General features: G+C 41.0%; 1 protein-coding gene across 1 annotated transcript in view; it reads left to right on the top strand.

Moving 5' to 3' along the window:
* Positions 1 to 15,682, top strand: part of LOC137235009 (transcriptional activator cubitus interruptus-like) — a 324,700-nt gene extending 309,018 nt beyond the window's left edge. Inside the window, exons 4-6 of the mRNA XM_067758267.1 lie at positions 8,784 to 9,248; positions 14,476 to 15,114; positions 15,188 to 15,682. Of these exons, the coding sequence (XP_067614368.1) occupies positions 8,784 to 9,248; positions 14,476 to 15,114; positions 15,188 to 15,682 (1,599 nt within the window). The remainder of the gene's footprint in view (positions 1 to 8,783; positions 9,249 to 14,475; positions 15,115 to 15,187) is intronic.
* Positions 15,683 to 16,060: the final 378 nt, after the last annotated feature.

The raw sequence follows: 16,060 nt of genomic DNA, 5'->3' as shown, positions 1-16,060 counted from the left end.
CCTGACTTTAAATACTTTTTAGAAGATATAAAAAATTTATATTATACATATATATGTATATATATAAGATAGTGGCACGTTATGATAAGAGGGCGTCCGCGATTGTCGGCTAATAGTACTTGACTGCTCGTTCCCAGTATCGTTGACGACGATGGAAGTGGTCGCTCGTTGGTGTCTTCCAATTCGCCGTGCACGGCTGCGCACACGCATGTTTCGACGCCTTCTAAATATTTATGTAGGCGGCTTAGACAGATTAATATTATTAAAAACTAAAAGGTACTTAGCACAAACATTTCCTAAGTTTTCGTTTTTCAATCGATGTTTTCAACTAACCGGGTACTTGCGCTGTCATGCAAGCTTAAGGAAACGTACGCAATGTGCGCCGTATACATGTAAACTGCATTTTTTTAAATTACAGGGTTAAGCTGCAGCTACCCACGAACGTACGTACAAAAAACGTGTCAGCTGACACGACCTATCTTGTGAATGTGCAATGTAAACGAAAACTCACCGACGTTCAAAGCACGTACGTACGTAGCCCGGAACGTAGAAATCAAAACAGTTTTGATTTTTTCCATAAGAACGGGTCAGCTGATCGCTCTCTCACTAGACAGAGTTGCCTAGTAAACTTTTGCGCCCTAATTTTTGACCGTTTGCAGTTTTTATGCAAAAACACCTAATTAAAGTTTGAAAAATTGTGGAAATAATTCGAAATAATAGAGTAAAAGTTCAGATCATAAATATGTAGTATATTTATGCTTATTTAATATTAATTCCAGCCTTTTACAACATCAAAAATTGTAATAGAAAAAGTTGAAGTTTCCATAAGCATGCATTCGAACAGGTCAATGGCAACATTTTTTTCGTTGCAACTACGGGCATAAATTTCACTCAAATGTGTGTACGTACGGCATATGTATACGTACTTTACACACGTCGGTGGGTGTCTGCGGCTTTATAATATTAATAGCTGTATTTTTTTACATCTATAGACGTTTAAGCTTAAACTTTATATGGACTGCTAAGCGTCAAATTTTAAATAGGTACACCTCTGAAATTGCTGCGCAGAAGATTTGTGCTACTAAATTTCAATACGCATTATACTCAAATGCAACTGAAATATGTGTATATGTTTAACCTCTACACTAATTCTATATACCACTTCTAAAAATGGTGTGTGCCCACTATTCATCGCAACCGATTCAGCTATAGCTTATACAAAGCCATACAACAGAGGTTCGTGTCTCTGCTTTTCGGTACAACATGCTATGTAGCTATTTGCCGCTAGATGGGTCTCCTAAGCATTATCTAATAGCGTTTTCTTTTCTGAAATAAATTGTTGCCTAAGTAAATGGTAAAGGCTTAACTGAGTTACTTCTACCCTTGAAAATTTTCAACATTTATGGTGCATACAAAGAGCATTTCAACTCCCCATATTCACTCATATTAACAAAGTATATGTGGAACTAAAGAGCGAATTGAGAGTTTCACAGAGTTGCACTGCCACACCGCCATTTTATACAGGGTAAAAGTGTAACGCTTTTGCGTTGCGAGCAGGCAACAATTTTCACAAAAGAACGAAATACTCCGTAAAGGCGTTGCCTGTTTTTTAGAATATAACAACAACCCTTGCGCGGCGTACAAAAAGCGTAACACTTTAGCCAGAACAGGAAACGCTATAAGCGAGGATAAGCGATTTTTTAACATATACGCGGATTAGCACAGCTCTTAACATTTGAGGCGTGTTTCAGCAGTCAAGTGCTAAAGCAAAGAATTAAAAAAGTTTTAATTGTTTTCATCTTTATTTCTAAATAATGGCCACTCTGAATAAACAGCGTAAATTTCGCCCGGCGTTGTGTTTTAAGTAGACGAAATGACTGGGCGTAATTTGAAAAATGTCATCGCCTAACGCGGCGTATATCGTCGTCGCTCGGTATTGTGTTTCAAGCATAAAATGCTGGCATATAAAGGTATGATCACAGTTTCGATTTCGTAATTATTAGCAGACTATTAGTACACTATATATCGAGTTCTTTGAAAACATTTGAACCAGGGTTATCCATAAAGCTGAACTAGAGTGTCTGATAGATGTGCATAAACCACATTTAATATTTTGTTCGGAGACTTGTTCGACTGAAGAAATAACGAATTAAGAGCTACAGATACAAACATATAACCTTGTACGGTGCGATTCCCACAGCAGGCACACAGGCGGTGTGCTAATATATATAAATGAAACAATTGAATACTCAATAAGTTACAACACAACATTAAACAAGAACATCTGGTGTATTATACTAAAAGTTAAAAATATTTTCCCCAATATCAAATAGCTCTGATATATCACTCACCGACCTCGAGTGATGCAGAATTTATAACGCACTTATTACTTACTTTCTTAATTGGCGCTTAACCGTCTAAATGGTTATGGCCGTCCAACAAGGCGCGCCAGTCGCTCCTTCGCTCGGCCAACCGGCGCCAATTGGTCACACCAAGGGAGTTTAAATCGTTTTCTACCTGGTCCTTCCAACGGAGTGGGGGCCGCCCTCTACCTCTGCTTCCATAGGCGGGTTCCGATAGAAACACTTTCTTAGCCGGAGCATCATCTTTCATTCGCATAACATGGCCTAGCCAGCGCAGCCGCTGCGTTTTAATTCGCTGGACTATGTTGATGTCTGCGTATAGCTCGTACAGCTCATCATTAAATCTTCTTCGGTACTCGCCATCGCCAACGCGTAGTGGTCCATAAATCTTTCGAAGAACTTTTCTCTCGAACACTCCCAAACCCGCTTCATCTGCTGTTGTCATGGTCCATGCTTTTGCCCCATATAGCAGGACGGGTACGATAAGTGACTTGTAGAGTATGGTTTTCGTTCGCAGAGAGAGGACTTTACTTTTCAATTGCCTACCTAGTCCAAAGTAGCATTTATTGGCAAGATTGATTCTTCGCTGGATTTCAGTGCTGATGTTATTGCTAGTGTTGATGCTGGTTCCCAAATAAACGAAGTCTTTTACTATTTCGAAATTATGGCTGCCAACAGTAGCGTGGTTGCCAAGGCGCATATGCGCTGAATCTTTGCTCGATGGCAGCAGGTACTTCGTTTTGTCCTCATTCACCATCAAACCCATCTTTACCGCTTCTCTTTCCAGTTTGGAGTAAGCAGCACTAACAGCGCGGGTGTTTAGGCCGATGATATCAATGTCATCAGCATACGCCAGTAATTGCACGCTTTTATAGTATATTGTTCCAGTGCGGTTAAGTTCTGCAGCTAGTATAATTTTCTCTAGCATCAAATTAAAGAAATCGCACGATAGGGGGTCTGAAACCTCGTTTAGTTTCGAACGGCTCGGAGAGGTCCTTCCCAATTTTGACTGAGCTGATGGTGTTGCTCAACGTCATTTTACACAGCCGTATAAGTTTTGCGGGGAAACCAAATTCAGACATAGCGGCATATAGGCAGCTCCTTTTCGTGCTGTCGAAGGCGGCTTTAAAGTCGACGAAGAGGTGATGTGTGTCGATTCTCTTTTCACGGGTTTTTTCAAGATTTGGCGCATTGTGAAAATCTGGTCGATGTTAGATTTACCAGGTCTGAAGCCGCACTGATAAGGTCCAATCAGCCGGTTCACGGTGGGCTTCAATCTTTCGCACAATACAATTGAAAGGACCTTATATGCGATATTAAGAAGGCTGATTGCACGATAGTTGGTGTAATTTGCAGTATCCCCCTTCTTGTGCACTGCGCAAAGAACACTTAGATTCCAACCGTCGGGCATGCTTTCGTCCGCCCATATTTTGCTAAGAAGCTGCTGCATGCGCCTTACCAACTCCTCGCCGCCGAACTTGCCACGGCCTTGTTGTTTTTCAGTCTGGTTTTTGCTGTTCTAACTTCGTCATAATCGGGCGGAGGACATATATTCCATCATCATCGATTGCGGGATTGGGTTCTTCATCTCTGCGCGGTGAATTGCTGCCTCCATTTAGGAGAGCAGAGAAGTATTCCCTCCATAATCTAAGCACTCTCTGGACATCAGTTACAAGGTCGCCGTTTTCATTCCTACAGGAGTTTGCCCCGGTCTTAAAACCTTCTGTCTGTCGCCGTATTTTTTGGTAGAATTTTCGGGCGTTATTCGTGGTGGCTAGCAGCTCAAGCTCCTCGCACTCACGCCTTTCTGCTTCTGCTTTTTTCTTCCTGAAAAGGTGTCTCGCTTCCCTTTTCAACTCATGATAGCGTTCACACACTCCTCTTGTCGCGCTCGCTTTTAACGTAGCCCTGTAGGCAGCGTCCTTTTTTTCGGTTGCAACGCGGCATTCTTCATCGTACCAGTTGTTTTTCCGTGGCCGCCCGTAACCAATTTTTTCCTCGGCGGCAGTATGAAGTGCTTTGCAGATATGCTCCCACTGCTCCTGTATTCCTTCAGGATGAGTTGTGCTCTCAAAGAGCAGGTGTGAGAGTCGAGCTGCGAAATCATTGGCAGTCTGTTGTGATTGAAGCTTTTCGACGTCTAGCTTTCCTTGTGTTTTTTGTTCCTTGGTTTTAGCCACGTTGAGGCGGGTGCGTATTTTGGCTGCGACGAGATAACGATCAGAGTCGATGTTAGGTCCTCGGATCGTGCGCACATCTAAAACACTGGAGGCATGCCGTCCATCTATCACAACGTGATCGATCTGATTGCGAGTATTTCGATCAGGAGATAGCCATGTAGCTTGATGTATCTTTTTATGCATGAACCTCGTGCTGGATATGACCATGTTTCGAGCACCGGCAAAGTCGATCAGCCTCAACCCGTTAGGAGAAGTTTCATTGTGTAGGCTGAACTTTCCGACTGTAGGGCCAAAAACACCTTCTTTGCCCACCCTGGCGTTAAAGTCGCCAAGCACGACTTTTATATCATGACGGGGGCAGGGCCCGTATGTGCGTTCTAATTATTCATAAAAAGTGTCTTTTACCTCATCGTCTTTCTCCTCTGTCGCCGCATGGGCGCAGATGAATGATATATTAAAAAATTTTGGTTTTATTCGGATAGCGGCGAGACGTTCGTCCACAGGCGTGAACGCCAGCACTTGGCGACAAAGTCTCTCTCCCACCACGAATCCGACGCCGAAACTGCGCTTAATCGTATGGCCACTCCAATATATGTCACAATTTTTGATCTCCTTTCTTCCTTGCTTCGTCCAACGCATTTCTTGGATGGCGGTGATGTCAGATTTTGCTTTGGCGAGGACATCAACCAGCCGCGCATCTGCACCAATTCCATTCAGGGATTGGACGTTCCAGGTGCATGCCCTCAATTCATTGTCGTTCAAAAGTTTGCCATGGTCGTCATCAATAGAGAGTGTATTTATCCGAGGCTTGTTGTTATATTTCAATGGAGTATGGTTTTACGCGGCGGGTCACAAGCCCAGCGCACAACCCGCTCAGCGGGGGTGAAAATATTACTTGGCACGTTTATATAGCGAGCCGCTTGCTCCAAGACAGACGCCCGCTTGCAGCCGCACCTAGAGGTGTACAGACGCTGCCGATGAGATCTCCCCCGGCTAGCCCTTAAACCGATTAAGTCAGAGTGGCCTAGCCAGGTACTTATACAACATTTTAAACAATAACTGCGTAACACAGGATAATATTATCTTTGTGGGCGATTTCAATATAAACCTTTACAAGAGCACAACTTATAGTAAACAGTTAGTTGACTTATTTCGATCCTTTGCTATGGAGCAAAAAATAGATTTTTATACACGAAAGGGCGATAAGACAGATACATTGATCGATTTCTTATTTACAGGTAGTAGCTCTATATCATGTTTAAAATTGGAAGAGTTTCAGATTTCAGATCATGAAACGATTAAATTCAAAATCAAATTACATAAACTATTTCAGATGAGAACGAAGAGAACAATAATTTCCTGGGAAAATTATACAAGCGACAGCTTAACTACACTGACTTTGAAAATCTGAGCATAGAAAGTAAGGCAACATTCCTATATAATACGCTATCAAGCGCAGTGACCACCCTGACATACTCTAAAGAAGTCAGTGTCAAACTTATGAACAAGTGGTATGATTTTGAGCTGGCTAACTTAAATAAACGTAAGCTAAATCTTTACAAGATCAGCCTATCCACTGGAGAATGGAGTGAATATTATAGTGCGAAACGCCAATATAAACCGCTAATTAAGATAAAAAAAGCCAAGTACATGGAAAACAAAATCAACCATAGTACTGGTGATAGTAAGGTCATGTGGAAAAACTTGAAAAATTCCATAAGCATGGCTAAAGAAAACAATGGTATTAAAAAAATTAAAATAAACGACCAACTGTACAGAGAGGAAAATGAAATAGCACTGTCTTTGAATAACTATTTCATTGATAGTATATTGGAGATTAGCATGAATATTCCTACTTCTTTTAGTAATGAAGGTACTATAGATGAGCAAAATGGCCCTAATGTTTTTAAGTTTCAGAAAGTATCCACTTCAGAAATAGTTGATATAGTAAGTAAGTTTAAAAATAAAATTGGAGGGAAGAAACTTGTGTCGGAAGGAGTCTTTAAAGACTCCATAACGTATATAGGTTTTTTCTATTCTCAACTTGTTAATGAGAGCTTAGATAAATGTCTCGTTCCTTGTTTATGGAAATCTTCTATAGTTGTGCCATTAGAAAAAGTCAAAAATACCATCAAAGTTGAGGAGATAAGACCTATTAACACGTTACAATGTGATGAAAAAATTTTGGAAACAGTGGTAAAAAATCAGCTGGTAAAATAATTAGAAGATAATTTAATTATTATACCTCAACAATCTGGTTTTCGAAAGAAACATTCCTGTGAAAGTGCTTTGAATTTGGTTGTAGTTAACTGGAAAGAAGACTTAAGCAGGAAAAAACACATATTAGCTGTGTTTTTGGATTTAAAACGTGCATTCGAGACGATCGACCAAAACTTAATGCTGAAAAAGCTTTCTTACATTGGCGTTTCTGGTAATGAACTAAAATGGTTTTAAGACTTCCTTATTAACAGATACCAAAGAACAGTGATTGGAACGTCCGTATCGGATAAAAGGGAGGTACCTGTTGGTCTACCTCAAGGGTCTGTGCTGGCAACCATACTGTTCAGTATATATATTAATGATATAACTAGCTCCATTAAGCACTGTGAAATAAAATTGTTTGCTGATGATACATTACTGATGATAAGTGGGAACAATATTACTGAAATATATGCTAAGCTGCAAGAAGATCTTAACAGCGTATATGGTTGGTTATGCGTAAACAGACTAAAAGTGAATGTCAATAAAACGAAATTTATGGTCATATCTAGACGCAATTTTCAAAACAGTGAGCTACAAAACTTAAATATAAATAATGAACTAATTGAAAAAGTCAGCACCATAAAATACTTGGGAATAAAAATAGATGATAAGCTGAATTTCAACGAGCATGTGGATTATACGGTAGGAAAAATAGCGAAAAATTTATATTTTACACAACGAACCTGCAAATATTTAAATAGAAGGTATAAAATCATCGTCTATAGATCTATAATCGAACCTCATTTTACTTATTGCCCAACTATATTTTTCATCTTGCGAGATAGTCAGATATACAAGCTAAAAAAGCAACAGAACCGAGCTATGAGATTCATTCTCAAAAAACGGTATGACACACCTATCAGAGACATGCTATGCTCTCTTAATTGGCTTAGCATTAGACAGCAACTTTTTTATTATATCATAAAATTTATTAAAAACATAATAGAAGGAACTTTGCCTGCGTATTTGAGGACTAATATAAAATATGTAAAAGATATGCACTCTGTCAATACTCGTAATAAAAATGATTTTAATCTGCCGGCTTATAAAACTGAAGCAGACAAATGTAATCTGTATTATAAAGGTCTTAAATCCTATAATGAACTACCGAATGATATTAAATCATGTCATTCCAATAAATTTAAGCAAAAATTGTACAATTATTGCAGAACACTACCAATTTAATGCCGGACAGGCGGGCTTCCATAGCATCGATAGAAGTGCAGCGAAACTATACTGCTATGTAGCGCCAAGACTTCCAAGCTCTTGTACGCATACAAAAAAGGTTGCCGAAGCACATACTGAAACGCATCACTCGATTAACTCAGTGCATCGCCGTGCAGATGTTGCCTTCGCGCTGTACTAACATGCGTAAAATGCCTACATACTGCACAAGCACAACACTTTGTTCGCATGATCTGGAAGTCTCCCATCCATGGTACTCCAAGGTGTAACTATTCTAGATTGCATAGTCCAGAAGACAATTATAAACATGTAAAATAGATTTAAGTTAGGCTTAAGAAAGCCGTAATAAATAAATACATTATACATTATGGGATGCAGATTTTGCTGCATTTCGACTTCTCCCCCTGTCTGACGAATCGTGACGCATGCTGTTTATAATAGCACCGCTTGTCCTAAAACTAAAAATTCAAAATTTTTAACTCTGACTACTCTCAAATAATTCACATAAGTCTTCCTGGTTGCGGGAGTAATATAAGTAGCTGCAAATTCACCAGCTTTAAACATTTGAATATGTGAAAGTACGGAACACTTTTAGATATTCGAAAGTATTTTTTATACCCGTCATCGGTTAATGCCATTTTTTCAGACAAACTCTTGAATTACTTCAGAATTTTTCAAACCTTCTTGGTTTCGATTTCAGACGAAATTGAAAAAAAAATGAAACACAACTTTTTCAATCCTAACTAAACGGTCGAAAATCAAAATTGATTATATTTATCTATATTTCCTGCAGCGGTGCGAAGACGAGAAGAGTATAAAAAGTTTCCCTCAGCAACCAGAATCTATACCAAGAGAAGTACTTCAAGTTGAAGCAGACAGCGCGTCTAAAAACCTCTTAGGTCAGTATCAAGAGCGTTGCAAAAGCCTAGAAGTACATTTGCCACCATGCGGTAGCAATTTACAGGGTACAACAACAGCAAATAGTGAATACGATACTAACATCCTGGATGCAACCGATATAAAAGACGAGCCCGGCGACTTTATTGAGACTAATTGTCATTGGAGAGACTGTGGAATAGAATTTGCTACACAGGATGAATTGGTTAAACACATTAACAATGATCATATACATTCCAATAAAAAAGTATTCGTGTGTCGATGGGTTCAGTGTTCACGCTGCGAAAAGCCTTTCAAAGCGCAATACATGTTGGTCGTGCATATGCGTCGCCATACGGGAGAAAAACCACATAAATGCACAGTAAGTCACACCATCAATCTAAAAATTGTATGTATAAAATAACACCTTCGATCAATTTTATTTCAAAAAAGTTTAGAGGACACTGACACAAAAAGGAACCTACCTAATTGTATGCCATTCTGCAAATTCCACCTGCAGACCTGGTGGCAACGGTAGCAGCGTTAACTATTGCAACGAGGCTCAGGATCTTGGGGCAGCTGGAGCGTAGACCACGCGGCCATACCGACTACCTAATTCCGTATCTGCGCCTCGAAGGAATCTTAGATCCACAATTGAGGTGGATGGTTGGTGCAAGGGTGCCCAAATGATGGACGAGGCGATATACCTGTACACCGATGGCTCTAAAAAAGCGGAAAGAGTAGGGTCTGCGGTATGCTGCGGTGATCCTTAAATAAACATAGCCTATAAGCTGCTAGGCCACTGTAGAGTAGAAACACTGGAAGAAAATATCTTAAACTGCAACCGCGTCAAGTTTTATATAGACAGCCAAGCAGCAGTTAAGGCAATAATCTCGCATAGCCCAGCTTCTAAAAGTGTGTGAAAGTGTAAGCAATCTCTGGAAACAACCGGGACAGGGAGAAACATCCATCTGGAAAGGACCCATCTCTCGAAGCTTGCTCCGTAGACGTTCCAATCAGATTGGGCGAGATTAAGAGAAAGGGAGAGGTGCATATTGTCGATTAAGCGAGAAAGGTGTGGAATCAAGCCCGGATCTGCAAAGTGTCGAAAATCATGTGTAGGTCTTACAGCTTTGGACTAACAAGGTTCAATCTATCTTTAAAAAAGGTGACTGTAGGCTTATGACTGGTGTTCTGACTGGACACTTTCTTCTGGCATCGCATGCCATTTGGCAAGTGATAGCAGATGTAGGAATTGCGGGTTGGAGGAAGAAACGATCGAACACCTTTTGTGCTTTTGCCGAGGTTGCCAGGCTAAGACTCCTGCTTTTAGGAGTGAAACAGCTGTTAGACGTAGAAACAGAAAGTGGCATGAGTCCCAGAAAGCTTCTAGTATTTTTCAAGAGGGAGGAGTTAAGTTGGGTTAGGTTAAGAAAGCGTGCGTGTGCAATACCCACACTTCCACTCGGAGATATTTTTTTCCATTGTGAGTGCCCTCAGTAAGTACAGGGTGGCGGCAAATTTTTTAACCCCATTACCTCCTAGCGGTCCTCGACGAACCACTTGCTTTCCCTGATGAACCCAAGAAGAAGCGAGACGTCCACCTTCCCAACCTCTGCCGGGCTGTCGAAGAAGCGTGAGCCCAGAAATCTGAGCCTTCTTTTTTGAAGCGCCGGGCATCGGCAGAGATAGTGGTAGATCGACTCCTCTTTCTCCTCATCCTGACAGCTTCTGCAGAGGGAGCTTGTTGGTATTCGCCACCGTCGGAGCATTGGTGCGATAGCACAATGACCTGTGATGACACTTGTAAGTACCCTCAACGCAGATTTGTTCAGTTTGAGAAGGAAGCTCGTGCCCTTCTTATCCAAGCATGGCCATAAGGACCTTGAGACTTCGCAGTCAACCCTATTGGTCCATAGCAAGTCCGTTGCCCTGTTCTCGTATTCGTCGATTATCCCTAGGAGACAACTCAGCGGCGGTCGGACGGAGCTGTCCACCTCATTTATGTCTAAGTCGGAACCTTTCCTAGCCATCTCATCCGCGAGTTCATTCCCTTCAATGCCGCTGTGCCCAGGGACCCAGCAAAGGGAGACATTGAGAAGCCTTATAGGAGCCAGAGAGGCTCTACGCCTCCGCACGATGTCCGATTTTATCGTGTTGGACTCTAATGCCTTTAAGGCGGCTTGGCTGTCCACAAATATTGTTACATCGGTACACCGCGCTATTTTGGAGCAGCTTTGCCGCTCTGTCTATGGCATAGACCTCGGCTTGGAATACACTGCATGCGTCAGGAAGTCGGAATTATTGGCTTAGCCCCTTCGTCCTATCGTCTAGAATCGTCGCGTGTCCGTACTTAGTTGTTTTCCACATGTTGGATTCTCTTAGTCGTAGAGCTCCTCTAGCGGCTAATCCCTGCACGAAGACTTGTAGAGGCGTCAAGTGAAAGATGACATTTAGTGCTTCCTGAGGTGCGCTGCTCACGGCGCCTGACATTCACAGGCATGACAGCCTTTGTACATTCCCGATCCTCTGCTGATTACTCTTTTTGTCTAGCGCCTTCCACCAGACTAGAGCTCCATATGTTAGCATCGGTCGAATGACTGTGCTGTATGTGCCATGAATGACATGTGGTGCCAGTCCCCAGATCCGCTCAAAAGCCCTTTTGCAGGCCTAGTATGCTGCTAGAGCCTTCCTTGACCTCATCTCAACGTTCCTTCTCCAGCTTAACTTGGAATCGAGTATAATTCCAAGATATTTTGCTTCCGAAGGTAGGTTTAACGTTGTGCGGTTTAGCCTCGGTAAGTTAAGGGAGGGTATCTCTGTCTTTGTCGTAAACAGAACAGGTTCTGTTTTTGTTGGGTTTGCCCCCGCCCATTTTGCCCTGCCCATCGTGAAATGTCGCAAAGTGCCGATTCCATGAGTTCGCTGATGGTTGGCAAGAATTTGCCTGTGATCATAATCACTAAGTCATCGGCGTATGCAACTACCTTTGTTCGTTTTCTCCTACAGATTTCAAGAATTTCGTTGATCACCAGTATCCAGAGAAGAGGCGATAGCACCCCGCCTTGGGAGTGCCTCTGGTGGTCATTTTGCCAATAGAACCAGTACCTAAAGTCGCGTTAACAACTCTTCTCCTAAGCATAGAATCGATCCATGCAACTATAGAGCTTTGGGTTCCATATCGTGTAATAGCCTTGAAGATGGCCTCCGTCTGCACATTTTTGAAAGCGCCCTCAATGTCGAGGAAGGCTGCCAACGTGTATTCCTTGCAGCTTAGTGAGTTCTCGATGGCACTGACTTCCTCTTGAAGGGCACCTTCAAATGATTTGCCCTTTTGGTATGCATGCTGTGCTGCATCTATCTGCCAGAGGCATTGAGGAGAGGCTTATTGGTCTATAGTCTTTGGCTTCCGAGTGGTTAAATTTTCCTGCTTTGGGAATGAAAACGAACCGTACATTTCTCCAGGCTTCAGGTACATAACCATCTTGTAGGCATCTTGAGAAAATGCCGTGTAAATATGGTATCAGTTCGTCAAAAGCGGGTTGTAACATAGCCGGTATCACACCATCCGGTACCGCCGATTTGTAGGGTTCGAATGATTTTATTGCCCATGATATTTTATCCCGGTCAACCATGTCCGTGACGTCGGTTTCCGGAGGGTGTGCGCGGTTTTCTGGTATCGTCGTGCCTGTCGTATCCGTGCATCGAGGAAAGTGTGTCTCCATCAAGACCTCTATAGTTTCCAGACTGGAGACGGTCCATGAGCCATCAGACTTCCTTATGCTACTAGGGGCTGAACTAGATCCTGAGAGTATTTTGCGAAGTCTTGATGCCTCATTTGTCGCCAAGTTCTCACAATATTGTTCCCATGATATCCTTTTTGCCTTCTTGATGCAGCTTTTGTATTTGTTAAAGCTACATCCCAGTCCTCTTCCAGCCGGCTATGTTTGGCTTTGTTGAAGAGTTTTCTTGCTTTTGACCTGAGTTGGCTAACCTCTGTATTCCACCACGTAGTTCTAGGTCTTACCCGTGGTCTAGTAAGGGGACAACAGAGCTCAACAGTGGTTGTCAATATCGTTGTCTCTCGGTTTACCGCTCTGTCTATATTGTTAGCTCACCGTCTGACTTCCATTTCCGTGGATGACAGTTTGTGAGATACTATTTCTAATTATTTGTTCCAGTCTGTTTTTCTTGGATTTATATATGGCAGGGGAACTTCCACTTCAAGATCGATGTTGAAGAGTATCCTACTGTGGTCCGAGAATGAGCATGTGTCTGACACTCTCCAGTCATCGATTCTTACAGTGGGAGAGTCTGTGGTCAGGGTGATATCCATGACTTCCTCTCTAATTCTATTCCTAAACGTTGGCTGGTTGCCTTTGTTGCATACAATTAGGTTAGTAGTAAATAAGTAGTCAAAAATGGACTCACCCCTTGCGTTTGTGTCGCTGCTCCACCATGGCTCATGCTGTCCGCTGGCGTCGCAGCCGATGACAAGGAGAGGGCGGAGTTACTTTATAATATAAAATAAATGAATATATGTTCCAATTTGCGTCATGCTCCTTTTAATTTTGCCTAGAAATTTGCTGGACGGGACCTACTTGTTTTATGCCGACCCCGAGCGGCATCTACAAGGCAGATGAGTTTTCACTGAGAGCTTTTCGTGACAGAAATACACTCGGAGTGTTTGCCAGACACAGCCGAAGGACGACCCCGTTAGAAAAATTTTCTTCTAATTGAAAAAAACTGTCTTCTAAAATATGCATACATACGCATTTCAAATATTCCATTTTCGGAAAACCTCTATTTATTTAAAAAACAAAAACTGAGATGTATTTCAGAAATAAGCAACTGTGTTTTAGATTGTAGGAAATACTACTATTTCTTTATTGTCACCTAACATCCCAACTGCAATAATTAACTACTCTCAATGCACATACATATTCGTAAATATATATTCATATTAAAATGTAATACCTTTGTGCACTCTATTTTTGAATATTGCTCTTACTTCCATTAAATGAATTGAACTAATCGGTCGTGTTTTATTTTCGTGCGCTACTCTAATAAATGGTTATGGGCCCAGACCCATTTTTGTATTAAAATTAAAAAATAATAAAAATCATCTTTTGGCGTTCGTCGCGTTTAATACGTTTGCTAAATAATTTTCGTTTGTCGGCCGGTATTGAATTTATTAAATTATTTAGTGTGAATTATGAGTTCACTGGCACATATTAGGGGGACTCATGAAAGCATTATATCCATTTACACACGCTTTTATATAAACGCACCTAGTAATACTCTTGATAAACTTGATTGTTTATCAGCTGTATTATTGCCAAACAATTTTTTTTGATTGTTATACAAATTAAAAAATGCTAAGATTAAGTGAAAAATCAAAACTAAAACGCCTTTACTTGCTGATGTTGGAGATTTCTGATGAAAATGCCTGCTGTAATGTCTGCAAGGTTGCATTCCTTTGAGTTTATCGCGTTTACACAATGAAATGTGCGCGTAAATTTATACTAATTGTGTAAATGATTTTTCATACAAAATTTGACCGCTCGTTTACGCACTAGATAAATTTATACGTCTACACACTTTATAAGGCATTTATACGGTTACTCAGTGCCGAAAATTACAGCACTTGGGCCATCCATATGAAGAGCCTGCTCATCACGTTGGATTATTGGGAAGTCGTGGAAACAAAGTGTCCAGCTGATGACGATGCAGACGGAAAAGCTAAGTGGGAATCGACCGATAAAAAGGTACTGGCATACATAACTATTTGTGTGAAGCCGTCAGAATTGATTCACATAAAGCATTGCAAAACTGCGAAAGAAGCTTGGACAGTGCTAAACAGTGTATATAGCGCTGATGGTCCCGCGCGAAAAGTTAACTTATTTAAAAAGTTGGTTCGATTCAGATTTGATGCAGGTAAAAAATTGGCCATGCAAATGAACGAATTTAGCAATATTTTGAACAAACTCACATCGATTGGCGTTGAGGTGCCGGAAGATTTGCTGTGTTGCTGCTTGTTGCTATGCAGCCTACCAGACAAAATGGATAGTTTTGTTGTTGCAATTGAAAGCACAGACAGTTTGCCAACATTCGAACAATTGAAGGAATTTTGGAAGAGGAAAGGCGGAGAAATGAAAAATTTGGCGGTAACAATGAGAGTGTATTTTCAACGAATTCCAGCAGGTGGAGAAAAGGTGGGAAAGAAAGAGCGGCAGAGCGCAATTCCAGTAAAATAACTGAGCAGCCGAAAGTAAAATCGCGTGATTGGAGTACAGCTAAATGCTACTCTTATGGTAAAAGGGACATATAAAGTCACAATGCAAAGCGACAAAGAAAGAAGCGGTAATGGGTATGAGTTCACATGCAAATTTGCGAGATAGCAATATGTGGGCATTGGATAGCGGCGCTTGCTCCCATATGTGTAATGATTTAAAAGTTTTCTCAAAAATAGAAGGGTGCGAACAAACTGTTACACTTGCTTCAGGTGATTTTGTTGTCGCTAAGGGCATAGGTAGTGTTAACATTAAAAGAAAAATGCGAAGTATAAGATTCACTGAAGTGCTTTATGTTCCAAACTTACATGGAAATTTCCTGTCGGTAAGCAAAATACTTGAGCATGGTTACTTTGTACAGTTTAATAAAAGGCTGGCTGAAGTGAACTCAACAGCAAAGGCAGATAATGGTATTTTCTATACTAACTTTGATGATGTTGAGTGCGTGAATGCGGCGGTAAATGAAAACAAAAATAATAATATTGACATTTGGCACAAAAGATTTAAACATTTTAAATACTAAAGATGTTTGTGATTTATCGAAAGAGAAAATTGTGTACGGACTAAACGTTAATATACCTAAAAATTTTGATTGTTCAACTTGTGCGGTATGCAAAATTACTAAAAAAAACCTTTTAAAAAATTTTCAAATATTTATACGAGTGATGTGCTTTAGTTAGTGCACACAGATATTTGTGAGCCGATGAGAACGCCATCCCAAGGTGTTTCGCGGTATTTTATAACGTTCACAGATGATTAGTCGAGATTTGTTGTTACGAAATTTTTACGCCAAAAATCCGATGCATTCGAGGCGTAAAAAGACTTTATGATTGAAGCAGAGAAACAGACCGGGCGTAAATTGAAATGTACAGGCAATGGTCGCGAATATGTGAATACAAAA

The sequence above is a fragment of the Eurosta solidaginis genome, chromosome X (assembly GCF_040869045.1).
Source record: "Eurosta solidaginis isolate ZX-2024a chromosome X, ASM4086904v1, whole genome shotgun sequence".
NCBI classification, from domain to species: domain Eukaryota; kingdom Metazoa; phylum Arthropoda; class Insecta; order Diptera; family Tephritidae; genus Eurosta; species Eurosta solidaginis.
Note: the sequence above shows the minus strand (reverse complement) of the source record. Positions and strands in the feature narration are given on the sequence as shown.